We start from the raw sequence: 26,292 nt of genomic DNA on the forward strand, positions 1-26,292 counted from the left end.
GTAATTTCTCTTTTTTCGTTCCCATGCGTTGAGTGCCAAAAACGAGATTTCTCGTTTTTTGCTTTTTTTTTTAATTATGAAAATAGACACTTTAACACAACTTATGTGTAAATTTGGGGACTCTACGACGAGTAGAACTGAAATAGATGACGATCAAAAACTCATGACAGCTCATGATCTGGAAGTTTTCATCATAACTCGGCTTTTGCAAACGGTGTTCTGCATGTGGATGCAGCGCAGCTGCTCTGCTCTCACCCACGAGGCTCCAGCAGCTCGGAGCCGAAACAGGAAGCTCTCAGCCGACAGTCCTGCCCGGTCTTCATCTGGAGCAACACCGTGTCCTCCCCAAGGTCCTCCCGCAGTAAAATGTGATGATCCCTCGGTCAAAGCAGACCGGCATCACCGACCCATACCACAGAAGGACTGCGACCACCGGTGGGACCGGTGTTCCCGACCTGCAGTGGCCGAGAGACCATCATGTTCCGCGGCGAGAGGCTGTTTTATTGCTGTTTAGTGGCGCCCCCGCCCCCGATGGTGGTTTTGTGAATAGAATATTTGTTGTATATATTTATCTTACACGAGCCCTTTGATCCAGAAATGTGAGTGTCAGAAGAGCGACAGGCACAAACAGAGCAGCTTTCATAAAAGACGCTGTATCTCCTTTTCTAGAAAAAAAAGGAGGGATTTTGGTGAAACCCAGCCATGTTTAGCTTGACTTTTCTCAGGAACAGAGGCACGTAGGAACAAACGGTTTGTGGCCATTTGAAGCATAAAGTTTCACCTTTCAAATGAGCCACAGTATGTGTTGGTGGCAATAATATAGAATACACTGTGGCTCTACAGAAATCGTCAAAAATGGTCTAAATTGCCGGTACACTTGACTAAAACTTTGGAAGGGAGCGCGGCACTCATTGAGTTTTAAGACACCTTAAATCATTTAGTTGCAGTTTTGTGACGAGACATTTTGTCAACAGGAAGATCTTTACGTGTACACAAGAATCAATGTAGGAGAGTAAACGTACAGTTGAAGTTTTTGTGGCCGTCAATTCTCTGATGTTTCTCGCAAGAAGAGAAAGAAAACAGGGTAGGCATTAATAAGCTTTGCTTCTGCCTTTGCCCTTTCGCCCATATTGATTATGAAATTTTGACTTGTTTGTGTATGTTAATGTTTTGTGGAATGGACGAATAAATCAATCAATCAATCAAAGAGACGTAGGAGTGTTATGTAACTCAGGACTGTTACTGAAGGCAGCAGCATTGTGTGTGAGTCTGCAGTTAGTGAACTGTAGCAGCTTATCAAAACACAGTGAAAATGAATTTCACATGTAAAATATTTTTTTTAAGTTTATTAATTTAAAATTGTATAAAATGGATTGTTCATGAAATTAATTCTACAAATAAATGACAGCAGTAAGTGAGGCTGCAGAGTTGTTGGTTGAGCTGAACTATAACAGCTCATTCCAACACAATAAACATTGTCATTGTTTTTATCAAAGTGTAGCAAATTCTGTAAAAAAAATCTCTTTCTGGTATAGTTGTACTTGGTTGAAACATTTTTTTTTTTTTACCAAAGAAATTGAGGGTCCATTCATTTTCAATTGGAATAGCATGTTCTCTGAAGTTTTGAGTTTAATGTTTAAAGGAGCTGTATGTAAGAATGTGGCCCAAACTGTTGCTGCAGTTAAATTCAAAACACAGCAGTGTGTGGCAGTGGGTCTGACGCAATTTATGCATGGTGAGTCCATCTCTTTTGTTAGTGTTACAGTGCAGTAAATAATGTGTTGTGTATAGTTGTAAGAGGAGCAGCAGGTAGGGTGACCAGATCCCAATAAGCCCAGAGTGTGACAAGAGGTATGTTTGTGAGGGACAAAGTGGGACGCCAACCCCCCGCTGCCGCTGCCAAAAAAAAGACCACAAGCCTTGTTTTTTCGCTTGATTTTTTAAAATGTATTTTCATTTTGTTTATGTGTAATAATAATTATGTGTAATAAATTAACACAGTATAACACACTGGCACTGCAGTGATTATTCGAAAGCTCAACAGAGCAGGAACAGTAACAAAAGTCAGCTCACAAGTCCATGGATTCAGAGAAGGAGCAGGGGGGTCGATCCAGAGGAATTTGCAGTGATGCTGGGGGTTCCAGGGTGCCATTCCGAAGGGCCGCTTTTCCGAACGTTTACTTTAAAGGGACAACGAGGAGTTTCTATTCGGTTATAAAAAAGTCTCACGTTAATGTGGATGAATCTCCGCTACCCACACTTGTTAATGGGCCCATTTTCGATAAATATATCATTCTGTCTCTATCATTATTTTGTTATTATTAGTGGTGGCGGAAATGCTGGTCGAGCCGACCAGCGTTTCCTTAATGAGAATAACGCAGCTGAATCGCCGTTTATGGTCGGAACTACGACGGTAACTGAACCTCTTTGAACCTCTGACTTTAATTATTGATGAATGAAAACATGAGTCCGTCTTGCGCCGGTCAAAGAATTTTACAGTGCGCGTGGAGGCTCATAAATGTAGTGTGAAAACGCTTCGCTTTTCCAAAACTTCTCGTTGTCCCTTTAATTTGTTGGAATGCCAGTCCTTAATTATTTATGGAAAAGGGCTGCCATTCCGAACCTGAAAAAAGTCCGCCATTAAAAGGTTTAACACACTGGGTACACACATCACAGCGAATGCTTTGGTAGCGGAGTGGTTAGAGCATCCGTCTCCGGCGCAGGAGATCAGGGTTTGACTCCCGGAGGAGCTGCATATTAGCAGAGACTTTCTTGGCCTCTACGTGATCTTTTTTTTTTTTTTTTTTTAAGTATATTTTTTGGCTTTTCATGCCTTTATTTGATAGGACAGTTGAGAGTGTGACAGGAAATGGGAGGCAGAGATGGGGGGAATGACATGCAGGATAGGGCCGTCCGACGCGGGACTCGAACCGGGGCCGCCTGCAGCAAGGACTATAGCCTCAACACATGGGGCGGGTGCTCTACCAACTGAGCTAAACTCCGCCCCCTACGTGATCTTTTTATTAAACTTAACCAACTCCTTTCTACATTGCCTAAACCCAACCAAAGCACAGAGCAAGGACATTATTTTTCAGCAGTAGCGCCGCGGCTGCTCGCACCTGGGTGAAACTTTGGAGGGGGGGGAGAATCCACAAGAGAATCTGGTCAATTTTCAAAATAAAACACATTCGGAACAGCGGCCCCTCAGAATGAAAACAACAGCAACCTTACGACACTCGTCGCCGTCCATTTAATTGATACAGATCCATTCTGACAACAACAACTTATGAAGACAACAACAACCTTACGACACTCTTGACGGTTTATATAATCAATACAGATCCATTCTAACAACAATGTTATGAAAACAACAGCAACCTTACGACACTCTTCGCCGTCTATTTAATTGATACAGGCAGGCAAAAAACAACAACAACAACGGTGCTTTCACTCACTGAAGCTGAGGCCTCACTTGAAGAGAAACGCAGCGCGGCGGTTCTTCCTCTGGGCAAACTTGTCAATGACTTTGGGGTGTGAAGTCGGGTAGCTGCTGAATCAGCTGGCTCTCAATGGACAACATGGCCAAAGCATTCAGTCGCGGCTGCCCCATCGTGTTGCGGGTGAAGGTTTTTATCCTCTTCAAGGTGGAAAAGTAAGTTCCTCTCGGACTCTGATGTCGTCATGGGAGTTGTTATAATCATTTTCAGCAGCGTGATGGTCTCAGCAAAAGCCTCCTCTAAGTTGTTGTCATGGAGCGGCAAGGTGGTCTTCCCAGTATGAAGCTCTATGTGGCGGTACAGAGTGGTCAGCTCACACTTCAACTTGTCCGGGTCTCCAATAGGCCACATTCTCACAGCACAGTCAAACTCGGATGCAGGGAATGACTGGACATTAGGGGTGCAACGGTAGGCTACAGGTAGCCCACGGTACAATACGTACCTCGGTTTTTGGCCACGGTTCTCGGTACGGTTTCGGTATGTGTTTAGTGCAGAGAAACTTTTTTTTTCTCCCAAAATAATGTTTATAATTTATAATATTTATAATATAGCTCTCCTCTCTCTCTATCTCTCTCACTCTCACTCATACACACACACACACACCTGAACTGTCTGTGAACAGCCCCTAGCTCCTCCCTCTGCACACTCCTAGTCTTTCAGTAGGTGAACACTCTGAAGCTACTTTCAAACAGAGATCGCGCTATATTGCCGTCATGGAAGACGTCACTATGCTGGCAGCCACCACAGTCTCTCACTGGGAAAGAAGGAGTTAGTCTATTGTGTTTTTTTAAACAGCCTTTCACCACCTCTCATCCCTGTCAGTCAACTCCTGCTCGACCTCGGTCTCTCTATCGGATACGCGACCACACCATAGACTGTAAAAAAAAAAAAGACACATGCAGTGTGCATGGACAGAGTTGTGCTGGAACTCTAATAAAAGCTAAATGTGCTAAATCGCGCTAATAACCAATTAATTTTCCCCGTGATTGCAATCAGCGACCGCTCATGCTGCCGCCTGTTTGTTTTCTTTTTTTTCTTTTCCCTCTTCTGTGTGTGAGCTGCACTTTCAGTGTGATAGGGGGGAGTCACTGTGAGTGTGTGGAGGCTCAACAGTGATTGGACATGAACTCGCGGGGGCGGGTTTTCGCCTTAAACGGCCAGGCACACACATACACGGCACAGCTGCCTGTAAAGCAGTAAGAGCTGATGCAAGCTGAATCTGAAATACCACGGTCCAAGAGCGTATTGCACCGTGCAGGCCGTACCGAACGGTTCGGTATTTTACCGAGAACCGTTGCATCCCTACTGGACATATGCTGCGAAGAGCGTGCTGTCAACCAGCTTTGCAGCGACAAGGTGGTAAGGTGGTTACTCTGCAAAAATCTCTGTTCCACCTGAGAGATGACTGTGTTGCATGCCTCCTTCATCACTGGCGCTGTATTGGTCTTCGGCCAGGCTCGTCTGCTCCATCGTTAGTGTAGGAGCCATTTTTTATGTTGTGTAGGTATTTACTTTTCCACAAGGGTGCAGTATTGTTTCAGTTACTTTCTTTTACCCCAGGAGCTGCCCCAGCTGTTGGAGATCAGAAGAGCTGATTAGTTTGAGTTGAGTGGTGGTGGGAGAAACACAGTTTTTACACGACAGCCAGAGAATCAATAGAAAACTTTTTGTTTTGTCACTTACCTTATCTTTTTTGTTGAAATAAACGGGAACCTCACCCAAAGACATCACCTTTGCAACCTTTCTTTTTTATTCACTCAAGAACCATCCCAAACCACCATCAGGTGACAGATTTTGTTTTTTTTGAATAGTCACCACAGTGAGTTTCTTTGACAGGCCATATGCCTCACTGATGGTGGCCTCGTCCCATCCCGGTTGTGTGCGTATGTCCTCCATACACTGGAGCAATGGGGCCCGATTTTCCCAAACTGCACTGACAGTCCTGCTTTTAAAATTCCAGCGCACTGCCGGTGGCCTCTGGATGCGTCTCTGTGTTGCCTTGGCAAGAGCTGCCACACGTTTTGGAGGCGGCAAAAGCAGTTAAATCTGCAAAAAACACTCTCAGGATGCTCATCCTTGCTGAACAAAGTTGCTGCAAGGTCAGGTTCAGCTGGTGAGCGTAGCAGTGAACAAATACAGCATGCGGATATGTCTTCTCATGAGCGTCTGCACCCCACGGACGTTGCCGCTCATAACAGCCGCTCCATCATATGTCTGAGCGATGAGCTTTCCTCTCAGCTTAGTTGGTTCCAGCACACCCTTAATGCTATTACTGAGCCCCAGTCCAGTTTTATCCTTGACCTCCACAAACTCCAAAAACCTTTCTGTCACTGTATTGTTGGGCAACATGTAAGGCAGCACAACCACCATCTGGGATTTACAACTGACATCAGTGGTCTCATCAGCATGCACAGCCACAAACGACGTCTCAGCCACTTGTTTTTCCACCTCATCTCTGTACACTTCATACATACAGTCTAAGAGTTCATTTTGCACAGTGCTGGACGTCCCTTTAAATGTTGGCTGTGCGTCGTAGTGCCGCTTGAGCCTGCTGTCTCCCTCACACATGGTTTCAAAAATACACCTGAATATGATTGGTCGTTATAAAGCGGGCGGGATATTTAATGTTTGGGGCGAGACCGAGCTCGGTGTGTGTGTGTGTTGTCTCAGACGTTTGATTGATGGATGACGGATCCAATATCAGTAGCTGGTGAATCGTGAGCAGGCTGACGTATAATCCGTGCGCCTGCATTATCCAATGCGGGAAAAAAAAACACACTTTCATCCCGGATTTAATCAAAAATAGAATTTTGCACAAAGTTTGGCCTACATCGTCTGATAGATGAGTTATCACACTAATGTTAAGACCCACAGTGGGCTCAAATTCAATTTTCTTTAGTACAGCCTTAGTGCATTGGGCGTGGCCCTCTTAAATAATAATAGGCTACTAGTAAAGTAAGTAAGTAAAACTTTATTTATATAGCACCCATCATAGTGTACACAGGGTGCTTCACATTATGTAAAAAATATATTCAATCACACAAACAGTATAAAACACAATTAGAATTTGGGCCCCTTTTAAAAGCTCTTGAGCTTCTCAGGGTGTCCCATTTCACATATGAAATTACAAATACTTTAATGATTTTAATACCTTTTCTATATATGAAGAGTTCATTTGCAAAAGCAGATAACTACGTTTTTAAAAAACTCTAGAATCTTCATTTTTTTATTTACATAAGGTGATATCAGTCAAACCAAAGTTGAGTGACTTTGAGATGTAACAAAACAGACATATCTCAAAAAAATAAAGTTTTATTGAAAACAACACTAGAATAATTACAAAGCCTTTAATAGCTCATTTTTTTCAAAATGGCACTTAATATCTGCTTTTGCAAATTAACTCTTCATATGTGAATGAAGATGATGATGATGAAGATGATGAGAACCTAAACATTATAGATATTACAGTGGTAAATCAGCAGTGGCTCAACAGTTAAAGGCTTGTCTGTATAGGTGTGTTTTTAATTGGCCCTTGAAACTAACAAGAGACTGATCAGGCTGTGGGAGAATCACTCTCTACTGCACCCACAGCAGCCACAACCCCCCCGCCCACCCACGGCTCTTACCGGAAGCGACGTATTTGTGGGCGTTCCCATTGTTGCCGACTGGTGGATCAATGCACCACATGACGTGCCCAAACGGGAAAGCACATGGTCTAGCAGCAGGAAACGGACCCGGCAGTAGTCAGCTGTTGTTCGGATAATATAATACATCCAAGGTCTCCTCCCAAGAACAACAAAGAGTTTGAGTAAAATGTTTGAAGTGGAGTTTCTGAGAGGATTCGTTACCCAGAGACTCACCGCCGTCTCCCAGGAAATCTTAGCGGCCGTGGACAGAGTCGTAGACGGCTACGAGGCGGCTTCGGGCTTCAGACAGGAGATCGAGCGGCAGAGGAACCTGCTGGATGTTCTCCTGCAGCCTCGAGTCGTTCTCAACAAAACCGGTTGGTGATTCACTTGTAAATCCATGGACCTCAAAGTTGTGGTTTGTGGAGAAGGATGACATGTTGAAGGCCTACATTTATCTTTTAACTTTTATGTGGCTATCAACAATTGTAGGCTACTACAGGAATTCGCAAAATCTAATAAGGTCTTAGTTGAGGCAACTCTATTATCGACTAGCAAGTGAACAATTTATCTTTTTTATTTGAATTTATTCCCATAGTCCTGTTTTTGGATCACCAAAATCAACAGATTAAAGACCGGATACCAGTATTTTTCTTCTTAACATATTAATTAGGTCTTAAATGTGTCCCTCAAAACATGTAAAACGTATTTTTGCCATTCATAATTTCCTTGTGAAGCTAGGCCTCAGAGACCGTGTTTCACCATGTGTTCAGGCTTTGAATGCACGGGCCTAAATCTAGGGCCACGTTACCCTTTTTTTTGTGCTTTATTTAGATGAGGTAGGCATGACAGCATCATTTAAAGGAGCATCACCTGTTTTTGTTTTTTTTTTACATATCCAACCCCCCTTAAATAGCTTTGAATCAATTCTTAAAACTTATTGGAAACATTTTTTAAAAAAAAATCAAACATAGAGCTTGTTCTGACACTTTTTCATACGGCATGCTTTCTCTCGTGAGAGTAAGCGCGAGGTTTTGACTGGTCCGGATGTTCATTGTATTAATATGTAATGAGGCGCACATTGATTGGACGCAGGAAGGACAGAGCCGGAACGGTGGCTGGCCCAGTTATGGAAACCGCATACTATGCTGCTCTCTGTTGTGTACCGTAACCATGTTATATAACTTCATAAAATAAAAGAAAATTGTATCAGTTCATTGTAAAACATGCAATGCAAATGTGATTTCTGTACGTAGGCTACAGAGCCCCGGGGCAAAGCTGCTGCTGCTCTGTGTGAAGCTTCACTTTTCATTCAAACAAACTACGACTGCCACAATTGTTAGATTAGATTTTCATCAATGAGACCAACATTTATCTCCTAAAAAGAATTTAACCAGTCGGCGGTAAACCTCTACAAACCTGCGGGTAAGTTAATTAACGACCGTTTCCTCCGCGGGCATGACAACGTAGTTTGGCCCGTTAACGAGCGCTGCAGGCGGGTTGCTGATTAGTCACTCTCCGCTCCTCTGGAGCTCGCTGCAGCTCGCTGGAGCTTCACTCCCAACGCGAAGCAAACTTCTAAGCCGTCATTTGGATAAACTAACTGCACATTGGGGATCTAAACCCTTACTTTCTCGCATGAAAGTAAGGGTTTATTGATAAGAGAACAGCTGATGTGAGAACGTGAGGCCGAAGGAGAGGAGATTAAAAAGGGACCCGTAGCCCGTTGGTACGGTAACGTAACAGTGCAGCGGCATTAATGATGCAGCGTCAGGCTGCTCACCGTCACTGAAATGCTTGATTGAATCTCTGATTAAATACGCCGAGCCGCGAGTGTCTTGTATACCCCGCTGCAACGACCCTGGGTTCAAGTTTAAAAACGAAATTTTGTAACATTGTGCGTTTTTGTTTTTTTTCTAGGGGGGGGGGGAATCATGGTTTGGTCAGGGGGGCGTTTGTTCAAAAAAGGTTGAGAACCACCGCTTTAGCTGCAGCTGCTGCAACTCAAACAAACTCTACAGTACATGCTCACGACAGTAAGCAGAGTATCAGACGGCAGAGTGACAGGCTGCTGTCGTGCTTTTGACTGTCATGTGATGTCGAGGAAATATGACCATAGCCAATTATTGAAATAAATCAAAGATTTATCGTGATCCCGAATCAGATTGTTTTATCGCCCAGCCCTATCCGCTAGCTAGCTAGCAAGTGCTGTCATTGTAACCGTATGTTTTGACTGTATAAGTACTGTTACGTTGATGAAATTTTACTTGAGAAAAAGTGAAAGTACTGGTGAAAAAATCCACTCAGTAAGAGTAAAAAGTAGCTCCGAGATCTCTGGCCAATCAGAGGCTCATAGCAGGAGCAAAATTCCTTGAGCTCAGACTAGCGTCCACTGAGAAGATCATTGGGGTTCATAGCAGCAGCAGTTATGAGTGACAGTATGAAGACACTGTTGTTCATGATGTGTTTCTTTGTTTCTGCAGGTGATCAGCACCTGTTGAAGATTGAAGCAGAAGATCCACCTGAGTTGACCTCTAGTCTGGATCAGGAGAACATTTAGCACTACCACGGTTTTGAAGATACACATGAGGATCCATACAGGAGTGAAACCATTTGACTATGCTACCTGTGGTAAACAATTTAGTCGAAAAGGTCATCTTAAAAAACACACGAGTATCCATACAGGAGAGAAACCATTTGCCTGTGCTACCTGTGGTAAACAATTTAATCAAAGAGGGACTCTTATAGAACACATGAGGATCCATACAGGAGAGAAACCATTTGACTGTGCTGAGTGTGGTAAACAATTTAGTCAAAGAGGGACTCTTGTAGAACACATGAGGATCCATACAGGAGAGAAACCATTTGACTGTGCTACCTCTGGTAAAACATTTAGTCAAAGATGGAGTCTTAAAGAACACATGAAAGTCCATACAGGAGAGAAACCATTTGACTGTGCTACCTGTGGTAAAACATTTAGTCAAAAAGGTTATCTTGGATACCACATGCGGATTCATACAGGAGAGAAACCATTTGACTGTGCTACCTGTGGTAAACAATTTGGTCAAAGAGGGAATCTTAGAGAGCACATGAGAGTCCATACAGGAGAGAAACCATTTGAATGTCCTACCTGTGGGAAATATTTTAGACATCAAGCGAGTTTGAAGAAGCACTTGAGAATCCACACACAAGAAGAAACCATTTAGTTGTGCTATTTGTGGGAAAGTGTTTACCCAGAAGAAAACTCTTTTGTTTCATGTCCATTTAAACGCGAAGCCATTTGGTTGCAGTGTTTGTGGAAAAACATTTATCGAGCTAGAGAATTTGGCTGCACATGGATGCACATGAAATCCCATCAAGGATAGGGGTGTAAGAAAATATCGATACGGCACAATATCGCAATATTTTGAACGGCGATACTGTATCAATACACGGACGCCAACTATCGATCTGTTATTATATAAATTGAGGTGAAAAAAAGTCAAATTTAATGCTTTGGTAGTACTATAGTAGGAGTAGGGTTGTCACAAGAACTGATACTACCGGTACCAATTCGATACCAACACGAAAAGAAATATTCAATACCTGCTTTTTACTGGTACCGTAAGAACCGAATATACAACTTTTCCCTTGGCGAGCCATGTCGGTTCTTGGCGGAGCTGGCGGGGGTCACACACTTGTCGACTCGGGTTTGAGGGTTTGATAATGCTCGTGAGTCCAGCCGGTCGGGTTTTACAGTTACAGGCAGTATGCTCGCTTATCACCAATATACACAGTAGCTAAATGAGGTGGGTACTGATACTGTCTATGGTGCTGAGGCCGGTGGGGTGGGGGCTCCGCTGAGTGACACGGGGCCGGGCACGGCAGCACCCGCTGATGGTTGAAACAGCAGTGATACGTGCTTCCATGTCGGAGTCTCCAACCCAGAAACGTCAGTTACAACATCGGAAAAAGTCGCTTTTGACCAAAAAAACAGAGAGAGACCTGCCGTGCCGTGTAAAATAACAACAACAACAAAAACTGACAGCAACGAGTGAGTGTCACAACTTCCTGCATCTGGCCCTTCAAATTAAAAGTCCTATAGCCTTTCATATAGGCCTACAGTTTAGTCATGATTTTGACTTAATTTTGAAAAGACAGGGCTCCAAATGTTTTTTGCTTGGTCGACTATTTGGGGGCAGCCCTATTAAATTCTGTGCAAAAAGATGTTGAAGCACAGTTATGTTAAATACTTGACAATTTGAAACAGTAAAATAAGTGGTGAATTTAAAAGTACATGGGTTCTGCTTTTTTTTTTTTTTTTTTTTTTAATCTTGGTATCGAATTAGTATCGAGAATCGAGGAAATTGGTATTGGTATCTACTACTGAAATTCTGGTATCGTGACAACCCTAAGTAGGAGTTGCTTGTTCAGCCCACTAGATGTTTTTTTTTTAATATTTTTATTTTTATTTTTCTCCTCTTATTATTTATTGTGTTTTATTTGCCATTGCTTTTATTTGTGAAGCATTTTTTGATTTTTATCTGTGAAAAGTGCCAGATAAATAAAGATTACTTACTTACTTACATTTGGGCATAATGTTGTAGCAATGTTTTCATTTGTAACATTTTAAGAAGGTTATCACAAAACGTTTTTGGGATGCTTTTAGAGAACAATCTGGGAAAACTTAGAGCTAAAAACATTGTAACAACATTCCAGGTAACATCGTCAGAATGTTTTCAGAACAAAAAATTGCTAGCTGGGATGTAATGATCCCATGTCAGGTAAAATTAGTGAATCACTGACCCACTGGCTAATCTCTTCCATAGCTGCATTAACACTGAGTTTATTGACCATTGTCTAAAAAAGCTTTGTCGTATTTAAACACTATAACATACAACTTTTGACCTTGTCCATTTGCACAGTATTTACTTGATGTGTTTGGTGAGTGTAGGCAGGTACAAGCTCAATAACTTCAGCGTATTTTGGCATATGCAACAATTATAGACTCATAAGATTGAATATTGTCTGGAAGGAAGGTCAATGATTGTTTGACTTATTTTTTTACTTTCACTATATGATATGACTGAAATAAACTACTACTAGGCCTACTAGTACTACAGGAGGAAGCATGCTTGCACTACGCATGTCTTGAAATACCCAGATATAGTAGGTGATAAGTTTCACTGTGTACACTATACTGTGTTAAAAAAAAATGGGTGGGGGTCCACCCTGCCAAATCCTGAGCGTGGGGCTGTAGAATTATCATCATCTCCGATGGTGCTCCTGTACATTAACAATAAAGAGACCGGCTGAGCTCTCTCTGACTATGTTTGTTTATTTTCTTTTTTTTTAACACTCCTATTCCAACCCATATGGTTCTGACAGCATCCCACAAATTTGACTTCACGTCGCTGTGGGGTAATTCCCTTACGCTAAATTTGCATCGGCGCTGACTTACGGTAAGGGGGCAGAAAGGGCTCATTCACTGACTGCAGCCGCTGAATTGGGACACAGCTAGTAAGCTCCATTACATCTGAACTGTCTTCATTGTAATTAGACCCTGCTGACACTAGGGTTGGTCAATCTGTTTTTCTACTAAAAAGAAAAATAACTAATATACATGCTTTATTTCAAAAGGACACAATCTCTGTTCCAAATGTAATCTCTTACTGGAATATCATCACTCCAGACATGAATACACATGAAGAATAAATGAAAAACCTGAAAAAAATCTGGTGCCTTCTCTCTAAATATCTGATAATAAATAAGATTAAAATGTCTTTTAAAATTAGGTTTTATCCCTACAAGTTATTTCTACATAGATACAAAAAGGACAGTGACGTGGACTGCTCATCTGCACACAATCTGAATAAGATTTTTGTTATTTGTTCTGGTCCTGTCCTTTTTCATGTTCTGGCAAGATGTCTGTAGATTCATTTCCCAGGATATTTTATCTCATTTCTCTCCCTATTGTTTGGGTTCCTCTCCTGTCCTGCAAACAGCAAAGATCATTTACAATCATCAACCTACTTGTTTTACTTGCTACACAAATCCAAATTCTCTAATCACAGACCATCTTTTTTAATTTTTGAGAAGGAGCTCAAACAATAGAACAACAATCCAACACTCTATAAACAGAAAAGCCATCAAAACTACTGAGCTGCACGCTAACATTTTTATGAACTAATTTATCAGTGTTTTAACAAAGAGCTATAAACTCAGTACAGTCGGGCGATTGTTGTCCTATCTGGTAGGGTATTAGTAGGTTGCCCCCCCGCTCGGCTCTTACCGGAAGTGGCGTTTTTGTGGGCGTTTACTTTGTTGCCGACTGGTGGATCTATCCACGTGACGTGCCCAAACGGGAAGAGAGTCTATAGCAGCAGGAAACGGTTCGGCTCCCCTCGAGGAACAACAAAGAGTTTGAGTAAAATGTCTGAGGTCGAGTTTCTGAGAGGATTCGTTACCGAGAGACTCACCGCCGTCTCCCAGGAAATCTTAGCGGCCGTGGTCAGAGTCGTAGCCGGCTACGAGGCGGAGGCTTCGGGCTTCAGACAGGAGATCGAGCGGCAGAGGAACGTGCTGGATGTTCTCCTGCAGCCTCGAGTCACAACAAACAACAAAACCGGTTGGTGATTCACTTTTAAATCCATGGACCTCAAAGTTGTGGTTTGTAGAGAAAGAGTACATGTTGTAGTACTACATCTTTAAACTTTTATGTGTCTATCAACAATTGTACTACAGGAATTCACAAGGTATTTTAGTTGAGGTGTCTTGGTCGCACTGCACGCGGAAGCTGAGCGCGCGCCTTCTCGTGCGCTTGGGTGGTCGCATGGTCGCACTGGGAGCGTACTTTTCCTCCCCTCCCCGAGCCCGTCAGACATCGACTGCAGTCGCCCATACTCGTATTCACTCGGTTTTCCACACACACACACACACACACACACACACACACACACACACACACACACACACACACACACAACATGTGTGTGTGTATGTGTCTCGTGTGCATACGCAACTGACAAATATTTAGGCTATAGACGGACATGCAACTTAATTAATCATTATTTTATTATTTTATTTTGAAAATTGACCGGATTCTCTCGCCTTTTCTGTGCCCGACTTCCTGATCGGGAAATGAACCGATCTGAAGCCTGCAGTGCTTCAGATCGGTTCAGTTCTATTTTTCACGCGAGCCGAGAGCGCCGTCTGTCAAGCTGGGTAGACCAGATCGTACCAGACAGGAAGTCGGGCACAGAAAAGGCGAGAGAATCCGGTCAATTTTCAAAATAAAATAATTAAATGATGATTAACTAAGTTGTTGCTTGTCCATCTACACATATTTGACCGTTGCGTCTGCACATGAGACACACACACACACATGTTTAAAATGACGTGTGTGTGGAAAACCGAGTGAATACGAGTATGGGCGACTGCAGTCGATGTCTGACGGGCGCGGAGAGAAGAGGAGAAGTACTACGCTCCCAGTGCGACCACCCAAGCGCCCGAGAAGCCGCGCGCAGTGCGCGCGCTCAGCTTCCGCGTGCAGTGCGACCAAGGGGTTACTCTGTAAATTGACTTATCTAACGACTAGCACTTTAACAATGTATCTTTTTTATTTTTTATTCCCATAGTCCTGTTTTTGGAGCCATCACCAAAATCAACAGATTATGGTTATTTTCCCCACACATTCTTTTGCTCTGACCCAGCAAACAAAAAACAAAATTTCAACGTTGATTTCCGGTGTTGTGCCGTCGTATGCACCCTTGCCGTGAAAAGCACCCCCTCGCGGGAGCGCGCTTAAGCCACTCCGCTGTTGGAAAAGTGAAGCAATTCGCCTCAATATCGCAAACAAACACTGGGGGAAATGCTGCCTCGTGATTTAATTATTTGTGAAGGGAATAGAAGAGAATGACATTAATCCAGGTGTGTCTGACCAATGGTCCAATAATGTAAAACAGGAAATAAACCAGCTGGCTTATTTCAGGAAGTAGTGGAGCTGTGCATAAAGCCCATTGAGATTGTTTTATAGCCCAGCCCTATACACGGGCTAGCTAGCTAGCGCTGTCACTGTAACCGGATGTTTTGACTGTGTAAGTAGAAGTACTGTTACGCTGATGAAATTTTACTTGAGTAAAAGTAAAAGTACTGGTGAAATCCACTCAGTAAGAGTAAAAAGTAGCTCTGAGACCTCCGGCCAATCAGAGGCTCATAGCAGGAGCAGAATTCCTTGAGCTCAGACTAGCGTCCACTGAGAAGGTCATTGGGGTTCATAGACACAGCAGTTATGAGTGACAGTATGAAGACACTGTTGTTCATGATGTGTTTCATTGTTTCTGCAGGTGATCAGCACCAGTTGAAGATTGAAGCAGAGGATCCTCCTGAGTTGACCTCTAGTCTGGATCAGGAGAACCCAGAGAGTCTACATGTTAAAGAAGAAAAGGAGGAACTACCGACCACTCCAGAGTTCCCCCTCACTTCTGTTCATGTAAACACTGAGGGTGAGAAACCTCAGTCCCTACAACCTCATCAAAGACAAACTGAGGCAGAGCCTCCATCCAGCAGCTCAGCTGAACAGATAGAGGCCGATGGAGACGACTGTGGAGGATCTGAACCAGCCAGGAACTCAGATCAACATGAAGATCTTCAACCAGATGCAGATGATGCTGTCTCAGAGTCGATCTCTGAGACTGAAGACAACAATGATGATTGGAGAGAAACCAGAGCACCTGAGTCCGGTTTGAACAGTGAAGCTGTTCATGTAAATGACGAAGAATGTAGCACTGGTAAGACGTCTTGCCACTGCTCAGAGTGTGGGAAAACATTTAGCTCAGAGTGTGGGAAAACATTTAGCACAACCACGGTTTTGAAGATACACATGTGGATCCATACAGGAGAGAAACCATTTGAATGTGCTACCTGTGGTAAACAATTTAGTCAAAGAGGTCATCTTAAAGTCCCCCTCCCGTGACCCTTTTTGGTCATTTTAAAAGCAGCTCATTAGCAATGCATATTAGCAATGCACCTCTGGAGGGTGGGCGGAGACTGCGCTGCTCTGCACCCGCCCAGCCACCCCCTCGCACGCACCCCCCCCCAGCTGTCAAGCCTTTCACCTCTGAGCCAGATGCAGAGCGGGGCGGGAGCTTGTAGCACTAGTGCCCTCCCCTGGAGTTGTGACACGTCAACTCCTGTCTCCCTGAAACTGCCAGTTTGCGTCTGCCATTGGTTCACAGCAATTTGAAGGCAGAAAAACTCAGAAATGCAATTTTGCACTTCCTTTTCTGCTGCTATGTCCTCTAACACAAGAAAAATGCCACAGGAACATGTGAAAAGCACGAAAAACAAAACTCTTTCGCGACCATTGACGAGTTAACACGTCACAGCCTGCCGAACGTTCACGACCATTGACGAGTTAACTCGTCAAAACCGTTTTTTTAACGGTTTCAGGAAAATCTGCTTCTTTCAGATGAGGGCGAGAAATTATCAATAATTCTTTATGTTGATGATTTTGAAATTGCAAATCCTCTAGGGACATCGAGAAAAATTCATAAAGTTCATAAAGTATGTGGAGTGTGCTGGACATTAGCTAACATACCAGTTAAGTATCGCTCAGTCCTCCATTCTACTCAGTTGGCCCTTTTGTGCAACGCAGGTGATGTACGGCAGTTTGGATATGAGAAGGTTTTTACACTTCTCTTGGCTGATCTAAAAACACTTGAAGAAGTGGGTGTCTACATTAAAACATTTGGTGACTGTCTCAAAGGCACAGTCTACTCTGTTGTGACTGATAATCTCGCAGCCCATGGGCTCGCTGGTTTCAGATACCCTGGTTCAAGAAATACAGACAAATGAAACTGTGGAGAATTATGGTGTAAAACAGAATTGTGTTCTCTCTGATCATCTCTCCTATTTCCATCCCATTACAGGATTTCCGCCGGACGCCCTCCACGACTTGTTTGAAGGAATGGTCCCTGCGGAGCTGGCACACTGTTTGAAAGGTTTTTTTTTTGTTTGTTTGTTTGTTTTTTAAAGTATATTTTTGACTTTTTGCCCTTACTTGATGGTACACAGTAGAGATAGACAGGAAAGTGGGAGGCAGAGAGAGGGGGAATGACATGCAGAAAAGTAGGGATGCACCGAATATTCGGTAACCAAATATATTCGGCCGAATATTGCAAAAAAAAAGCAACATTCAGTATTCGGTGGAATGAGCGAAAAGCTCATAAATGCTGATAAATAAGTGATTGCGTGACGATCGAAACGGCAGCTTAAATCCCAGCTTTATTAGTAAGTGACTCCTACTGCTGGAAAAACAACAGCAACAAGAGCAGTGGGGGGGGAGCTGCAGAGCGACCGCGCGCACCGTTGCACGTCGCTCCAAGAGCCGGTGCGTCCTGTCTGCAGCGGAGACACGGCCACTGAGAGGGCTGAGTGAGGGGACCGTTCCTGTAGGAACGCGCCTTTTAATGAATCATTTAAAAACCAAACACCCAGAACAGCATGCTGAGTACGAGAGGGAGAGACGGCTGCAGCAGTTAAAACGAAAGTTCCTCGTCCTAGCATGTCGCCCACTCCGTCTGTGGCCGACGTCTTTTAAAACTGTGTTTCCCAACCTTGGGGTCGGGACCCCACATGAGGTCGCCTGAAATTCAAATGAGGTCGCCTGAAATGTCTAGTAGTCTAATTGATGAATTAAAAAAAAATCTGACCAAGAAAGCTTAGGAACCACTGTTTTAAAAGACACTTGGTTTTTTTTAGAATGTACTTGCATAGATCTTTCAGCACTCACAATGGGCCGATATAAATGAAAAACTTTAACTTGTTGTGCTTTTTTGATGAGCAACAGCAACTGGAATATTCAAAAACTGTCAGAATACCGTAGTCAATAAACATTTCATTTCTTTGAAAATTAAGTCTAAAAAAATATTTTATTTATCCAACTTTAAAACCACTTTCGGTATTCGGTATTATTAGGTTATTCGGCCAAGCGTTTTGATTTTATTTGGTGTTCGGCTTTGGCCAAAAAAATGCCATTCGGTGCACCCCTACAGAAAAGGGCTGCCCGACGCGGGATTCGAGCCAGGGCCGCCTGCGGTGAGGACTGCAGCCTCTACATGAGCGGCTGCTCTACCCACTGCACCAAGCACCGCCCCCACTGTTTGAAAGGTTTGATGGCAAAAAAATATTTCACGTTGGAGGAGCTGAATAAAGCAATACTGTGTTTTCCCTACCAGCATTCTGACAAGGTTGACCGCCCTCACCCAGTCCCTCAAAATTTTGCTAGTCGAGGAACAATTGGTGGGAATGGGCATGAGAACCACTCTTCTTACAGTGCGTTCACACCGGGCGCGAGTAAAATATTTGCCTCGCTCTACTCGCTCGAGTTTGCCCGCTGGAATATTTGTTTTTACTTGTTGCGACATTCACGCAAATATTTCGCGTGAACTCATGCGAACAGGCGAATTTCACGCGTTCGCTCCATTCGCTTCGTGCCATTTGCGTCATTCACGTCGCATCATTCGCGCTGCCGGCACAAATTCGCATCCATTTGCTTCTGTATATTGACTTTGTATGTAAAAATTTGCGTCGTGCCCGGTGTGAACACAATGTCCAGAGTGCCAGAGGGGGACAAAATATGGGAGATCCTAATGGAATTGAAGGATATAGTTGAGCTTGCTGTTTCTCATAGTTTCACAGATAATACCAGTCATTACAAAATACAATACAAAAATGTATTGAAAACATTGGCAGAGAGACACCAAAACATGATGGCATTCTGTCATCAAAGATTTTTCAAGCCACCAGTACAGACTTCAAACATGGAGTCTGTCTTTATTGAAACATTGCCTATTGATACACATCCAATAGTGTCAAGCATCACAGGCAGCAGCAGTGTATATGGCACAAAACAGGCAACCATTCAAGGCACAACTTTTGTGGTAGGCATGTTTGTATGTACTGGGACACGTGCTGCCTTGCCTGAGTTTAAAGAGATCAGAAACATATTGCTCATTGGAAGTGATATTTTTTTTCTATGAGACCTGGTATCTTGAGCATTTGCGGTCATATGAGCTAACAGAACATACAAGCAAGAGCCATTCTGTGAAATCTCTGAGTCAACTAACTGACCAAATGCCACAGATTGCCTACAAAGTTTCAGGCAGGCTAATTCTGACAAGTAAACATTTCATTTCAGTGTCTGAATAAAGGATTGTTTAGTAAGCATCCTAATGTCTGAAAACCTGCTGCACACCAGTAAATATATTGATATGTGTTTAGCAGGAAAGGGGAGCACTGACATGTGTTTTTTTCTGTCTTTCTCTTTTTGTATGTTTCAGGCTTCCCCAATACCGCGTTAATGGCAACTGATGTCCTCAAACTAAGAGTCATCCTCGATGATGTCAATGCAAAGAGGGTCATTTTGCCCTCTCGTCCTGAAACTGTACAAGCCCTCATATTTGAAATGAAAAATAAATTAAATCTGACATATGACTTTCGCCTTCAATTTGAAGACCCTGAGTTTAACAATGCCCTCATCAACTTAGTCAACATGGAAGACCTACCAGCTAAGCCAACCATTAAGATAGTTAGAGTTATTGAGTCAGATCTCAGTTCCACAAGCACAGATGACACTGTGTTATTATCAGACAACACAGACTCACCAAAACGATCGTGCCGATGGCCAGCCATCTTTGTTGTTCCGACGTTCTCGTACGAGGTGGAGTATATACTAAGAGAGGGCAACTCTGCCCTGGGAGAGGGAAAAACTGTCAGGTTGACTAAGAATCAAAAGCATAACATATTAGATGTTATGGCTGCTGAAATATATAAGCGCAAAGCATATCCGAGTACCAAACAGATTGGCTTGGCCGCAGAGGCTCTGGTGAGCAAGCACCCTTGTCTAAAAGAAAATGGATCCAAAAAAGGATATGAGGGCTGGCAGAACAGTTTGCGCTTCAAGATGGGCAACTACAGGACCAAACTTAGCAAGGCTGGCATTAAGGATGTGGCTGTTAATGCGGGAAAGCGTAGCAGAACCAATCCAGATGGTGCGGCATCCAGGGCCAGCATCAAAAGACCCAGAAGAGGGGAAATTAATTTCCTTCCAAACTATCCTCATGGTGAAACGAGGCAGACACTCGAGATGAAGAGGCTGGCAATGGTCGAGCAGTTCAGGAGGACATCGATGGAAAGAGACATGATATCCATCCATCATCATATGCAACGTACCTTTGCACTCAGACGTGAAGAAGTTGTGGATTTAGCTCCTCCAGTTGGTGAACTGAAGGACAGATGGCCTGCACTCTTTTGTGAAGCCCAGGTGAGTAAAAACTTACAAACAATACTTAAAAATACTGTATGCATCCCTTGTTGCTGGTGCTGTACTCCACACTGTCTAAAATGTTCCAAAAAAAAAAATACTGTATGCATGTATCACCAAAGTCATCATTAATTTTGAATAGTTTTATTTGGTGTGTCCGTTATGTCTGAAAAGCCCACTTTTACAATATCACATTACTTTTTTTTGTTGTTTTTTTCTTGTCTGTACACAACATCTATTGCACATCTGCCCGTCCTGGGTGAGGGATCCCTCCTCTGTCTCACCCTGAGGTTTCTCCTGTTTTTTCTTGGGAGTTTTTCCTCAGTCAATATTTTTCCTCAGTAGATGTGAGGGTCAAAGGGCAGAGGATGAGAGAGAGACAAACTGTTTTTAAACGAGCTAATAAACTTGCCTTACCTTGTCTTTTTTATTCATGCAGCTCTACAGTGAATTCCACAGGATCACAAATCTAAATCTGCCATCTACATTCTATGCTTCACTCGACAAGTACGCACCTCAGCTGCTACAACTCTACAAAAAGAGGAGGACTGGCACTTATGGACAGAAGATGGAAGCGATTATGATGGCATTTGAGGAACAGGTAATCTTTTATTTTTATTTCATGCATTACATTATTGAATGTGAACAGTGAACACTAACATCCCTTGCATACATTGTCTTTGTGCAACAGGACAAAAATGATATCTGTGCAGCTCGAACAGCAGCCCTGGCCGGCCTACCACACTATTTGAAGGAGGATTCATCAGAAGTCTTCAGAACATGCAAGGTATTTGTGCAAGGTATTTGTGTGTTCTGCTTCTCAATGCAATTAACATCTGAGCGTGTGAGGATCACTTTCCTTTTTTAATATGTGGTTCAGATTAGGTCTCATCATGCACATTAAGATTAATTTAACAGAGTGGGCCCTAGTTTTGTAGATCAGGCGCAGTCTAGGCGCAGCGCAGCTTCGCCGCGCCAACGGGGCATGTCCAGGCGCATTTTTGCAAGTTTGGTGCACGGCGCAGTCCAGTGCAGGCAGGCGCAGGCACTCCCCTCGTCCCTCCTACTGGCGCAAACAGCAAACAGGGTGGAGAGAAGGTGGGAGTGGGAAAGGAGGAGGAGAGAAAGGCATGAAGTGGGATTAACACAGTCGATTCAGATCTTCACCAATCAAATGAGCTCCTCTCCTCACCTTTAACTGCCCCGCGGGCGATGCGCACTGCAAGTTTGTCATTTTATACTTCGACATGGACGGAGGAGACAGCGACGCCAGAGGCCGAACCTCTCCCAGGAGGAAACAGGAGTTTTGGTCCTGAAGGTCCTAGCTCAGAGTGGCCGTATAATGTATAAACTAATAAAGAAACTCACATTTAGTATTTAAACCCTGTGTAAGAAAGATGAGAGGTGTACACTAATAACAACATAAACACCGTGGTAACAGGGATGAAATCAGGAGCATCTCAGCGTAAAGGATGGATCTCTCTCTCTCTCTCTCTCTCTCTCTCTCTCTCTCTCTCTCTCTCTCTCTCTCTCTCTCTCTCTCTCTCCGTCTCCGTCTCTTTTTCATTTTTTTTTCTGTGATGAGAGATGCTGAGTATAGGCTATATACTCTATCTGATGCCGAGGCTGTTTGTGATTGGCTGAGAGAGATGATAGTTTGTTTGTTTTTCATTACGGCCGCGTAACGATGCGGCCACTCGCCCGCTAATAAATTAAACAAAGTGGATCATCGCAACGGTACAGTGCGTAGTCTCAACGCGGCAGCGACATGCAGTCATCCACCCTCACAATCCTGCTCTTGGAACATCCGCAGCTGCTTTTTAGTCCCAATCCCTGCTGTGTTAATTCAGGTGGAGTTTCCATTAGGCGTGCCAATGGAACCTGGTCACCAGGTTAGGGCTGGCGAGCTTTCGGCGCGACTTTTTGGCATGAAACTTACACTGCGCCAAGCTGAATCTGTGACACCTCCCCCAGCTGCGCTGCCACACCCATCTCAGCGCACCGCGGTCTACCAAACTGTCAAACTGACCGGGACGGCTCTCCATTCCGACACCCCTCCACTCAGAAACACCGCTTAGAAAAAATAGAAAACCCTGCTATTACGATGAATGGAAGTCTATTTTCGGAAGGCGGGGTTTCGGAAAGGCATGTGCTGGTCATGGACATGTGAAAAGCACGAAAAACACGATTTTCATGGGAGGGGGTCTTTTAATCTACATTTGGTACATGTGAAAAGGTGACACTCCTTTTACTTTAAGAGGAAAGATTGGACCCGGACGAAAACAGAAGAAACTACATTTATTGACAGTATCAGTAATATGTAAATCCACAAAAAGAAAACCATTCAGTGCCTCTTGGATCTCTTTTTGTATAGACAAGTGAATACTCAAACCTTGGAGAGTCTGTGTTTAGCCAGTCTTCACTGTCAGTGTTCAATGTTTTGTCAATGTCCATCTACCCGGGTAGTATGACTTTGTTTAGTTTATCTGACTGAAGAGATGGTTTGTCCTCCATCAGATGAACAGTGGAAAAAAATGTCATGCCCTCTACATCCTGCTCCTCGGGCTGCTGATGCAGGCCATCTTCAAAATCCATAATGTTACGGGTGTTTATCATCAGACTTTTAAAGGGATAGTTCACCCAAAATTGAAATTTCACTCATTATCTACTCACCCTCATGTCGACTAAGGGCTGGGAGAAGTTTCAGAGTCCTCCGTGCCTTCTCTGAGTTACAGGGGGTCTCAGCGTAGCAGTGCATGTCCATATAACGGTTGCAAATGGATACCAACTGTCTTTGTAACAAAAAGACACACCAAAAAACATCCAAATACCTCCATGCTGTTGTATGTAATGTCTGTCTTGTATTGAAGCCCCGAAATGCAAAATTGTCCCGAAAAAAATTAAATAAGTCTATATTTCAAGCTTGTTTGTAGCTCCTCTTCCCGGTTTGTCAAATTTGGACGAACCAGGGTCCGTCCTTCCCAGTTCGTCCGAATTTGACGAACCGGGCAGAGGAGCTTCCAGAAGTTTCCGCTACAAAACAAGCTTGAAATATGGACTTATTTAATTTTTTTCGGGACAATTTAGCATTTCGGGCATCAATACAAGACAGACATTCCATAGGAGCAGCATGGAGGTATTTGGATGTTTTTTGGTGTGTCTTTTTGTTACGAAGACAGTTGGTATCCATTTGCAACCGTTATATGGACATGCACTGCTACGCCGAGACCCCCTGTAACTCAGAGAAGCCACGGACAAATTTCAATTTTGGGTGAACTATCCCTTTAATAAGCTTGATTTGTAGAATTATACTTAGACATTCCTTTCTCCTTTTTTTTAGGATGACTCGGAAGCCACCCAGGAGGGAGCAGTGGCTCTGGTGGCAGTGGTGAATGAGGAGGAGGTGCTTCAAGTTCCCTTCGAAACCCAGCATGTGTCCATTGTACTTGAAGATATGGTTGTCATGTCACACAGATCATGGACCGATTCGCTGCTGATTTTGTTTGCATTGGTGTATGCACTGCATTTGAAGTACCCGGAAAAGCTCAGTGGCTTCTTCGAGTTCATTCAGGTTATCCTCCTTGACCTGGATGATGGCAGGAAGCAGCTTAGGCCAAAACTACAGGCCTTAAAAAATGAGCTGGAGTGAAGTTCTAAAGTAAACTTGCATTTGCATTTGTTGTCAGCAGTTTCTAAACAAAATACCATGTGGCTGGCCAGTTGATTTATTGAAACAAGTGTTTAGTGTAGTTATGGTTAATCATTTTACTGGGCATATTTGTATGGTGTCACCAGTCCTATTGGGATGATACTGTTCCATGATTGATCTGAGCCCCAGAGAGGCTTGATCATTTTACTATGCATGTGTCACCAGTTTCGACACTGTTAAGATACTGTGATTGATCTGAGCCCTAGAGAGGCAAGTCTGTTTTGATTGCATTTTGGGTGTTAAGCATTCAACTTAATAAAGCTATTAAGTTATCATACGCATTTTGAGTTTGTTTTATGTTAATGGACCTCAAATTGTACAAGGCAATCGGACTGAGTTATCAGAACTAGAATGTAGTAATACATGTAGTGAAAGAAAACAGAGTAGTTTCAACTTAGAGGGTAACATTTATGGAAAAATTGCCATTTAAGTTACTATTATTTAAAAGGATAGTTCACCCAAAATTCAATTTTCACTCATTATCTACTCACCCTCGTGTCGACTAAGGGCTGGGAGTCCTCCATGCCTTCTCGGAGTTATGGGGGGGTCCGCGCAGCAGTATTTGTCCATATAATGGTTGTGAATGGGGCTCACTTTTCTTCATCCAAAAAGACACACCAAAAAACATCCAAATACCTACATAGTGCTCGTCTGTAATGTCCCTCTTGTATTGAAGCCCCAACATGAGAAATTGTTCCGAAAAAAATTTAATAAGTCTATGTTTTAAGCTTGTTTGTAGCGGAAGCTCCCAGTGTCTCAGTTCACTGGTCTTCCTGTGTCAGTGCAAATCTCGCGTGATTTGCACTGACCGGCGGAACAATTTCTCATGTCGGGGCTTCAATACAAGAGGGACATTACCGACAAGCACTATGGAGGTATTTGGATGTTTTTGGTGTGTCTTTTTAGACGAAGAAAAGTGAGCCCCATTCACAACCATTATATGGAAACATACTGCTGCGCGGACCCCCCCGTAACTCCGAGAAGGCACGGAGGACTCTGAAAATTCTCCCAGACCGAGATAGATACCAAATTGATATTGCCATGAAACCATTAGATACATTTTCTGCAGCCTATCTTTCTAAGTGTGACCTGCTTTCCATCAAAGCTTGCAATGACAAAGAGATCTCAGGAATCCCTGTAAAGTTGAAAATTAAATACCTTGGTGTTATTATAATTAAAGACCCAGTTATAAGAATGAATGAAAACTTTAATCCATGAATCACTTCCCTGCAGCAAAGATTTAACTTATGGACTCAAAGAGACCCAACATAACTGGTCGAGTGCTGCTCTCCAAAGCAGAGGGCTTATCTAGACTTGTTTATGCGAGCTCAGCTCTTGAGGTCTCAAATGATTTATCTAAAAAAAAATAGACAAAACTTTATTTGATTTTATTTGGAAGAAGAAACGTCATCTAATTTGATTCCACATCTGATTCCACGAGTTCAACAAGCACATTCACTGCCCCATCACCCACATTATTCATTGTCCTCACCCCCATTCCCACATTCCTTTGTGACTCTTTATGAACACAAATCGCCTATTTAAACTAGAAAAAGTTCAAAATATACCTACCGTAAAGACCACTAATATCATTGTAATATTTTTTCCTGTTTCATTCTTTTTGGCCAGTAGATGGCCTAGTAGAACAACTAAAGCCCCAAGAAGCTTTGCCCTTGAGTGAACCAATTTGATGAAAAGCTTCAATGCTTCATGAAGCTTCTTCTCGCCATCACTAGTTTCAAGTATAAATCATTATAAAGAAACTGGTTGATAATGGCATACTAATTGTTTATTTAACAAGGAGGGTCAGCTGTTTACTTATACTGAATTTCTATCAAAGTATAAAATTCCTGTACTGCCCAGAGAATTTGCCATTGTTTTCGATGCTATTCCTCAGGTATTAAAGGGATAGTTCAACATTTTGGCAAATTGGCCCACTGCCATAATCGCTATAGTCATAGCAGTAGGTTCGTTACCTTTATTTGTCAGTGTAAGCTATTTTTAGAACTGAATGAAAAAAATGCAACAAATTAGATCTTTGAATGTGGGTGAGGTTTTTATAAGCCCTTTTGGGTTTCATACCTCCCCTTTGCACATCCCAGTCATGTTGATTGTTCATGTTGTTTTTATATGATATTGTTTTTAATCATATCTAGA

General features: G+C 43.0%; 2 protein-coding genes across 3 annotated transcripts in view; both read left to right on the forward strand.

Annotated features, from left to right (window-relative positions):
* LOC146977766 (uncharacterized) overlaps positions 1 to 24,320 on the forward strand; it is a 39,005-nt gene extending 14,685 nt beyond the window's left edge. Inside the window, exons 1-7 of one of the 2 annotated variants that reach the window (XM_085794207.1) lie at positions 13,454 to 13,730; positions 15,448 to 15,891; positions 17,032 to 17,103; positions 19,444 to 20,426; positions 20,866 to 21,027; positions 21,118 to 21,213; positions 23,767 to 24,320. In XM_085794207.1, coding sequence (XP_085650333.1) covers positions 13,535 to 13,730; positions 15,448 to 15,891; positions 17,032 to 17,103; positions 19,444 to 20,426; positions 20,866 to 21,027; positions 21,118 to 21,213; positions 23,767 to 24,075 — 2,262 coding nt within the window. In that variant the 5' untranslated portion in view covers positions 13,454 to 13,534 and the 3' untranslated portion in view covers positions 24,076 to 24,320. Of the gene's footprint in view, positions 1 to 13,453; positions 13,731 to 15,447; positions 15,892 to 17,031; positions 17,104 to 19,443; positions 20,427 to 20,865; positions 21,028 to 21,117; positions 21,214 to 23,766 lie in introns of those variants that run through there. The other variant, XM_085794206.1, reaches the window with a different exon arrangement.
* LOC146977767 (uncharacterized) lies at positions 9,649 to 10,373 on the forward strand. Its single transcript, XM_085794219.1, has one exon. The coding sequence runs from the start codon at positions 9,709 to 9,711 to the stop codon at positions 10,327 to 10,329; it is 621 nt and encodes a 206-aa protein (XP_085650345.1). The 5' UTR covers positions 9,649 to 9,708; the 3' UTR covers positions 10,330 to 10,373.
* Positions 24,321 to 26,292: the final 1,972 nt, after the last annotated feature.

This window comes from Trachurus japonicus, chromosome 12 (assembly GCF_045865225.1).
Source record: "Trachurus japonicus isolate A0001 chromosome 12, Traja_1.0".
NCBI classification, from domain to species: Eukaryota; Metazoa; Chordata; class Actinopteri; order Carangiformes; family Carangidae; genus Trachurus; species Trachurus japonicus.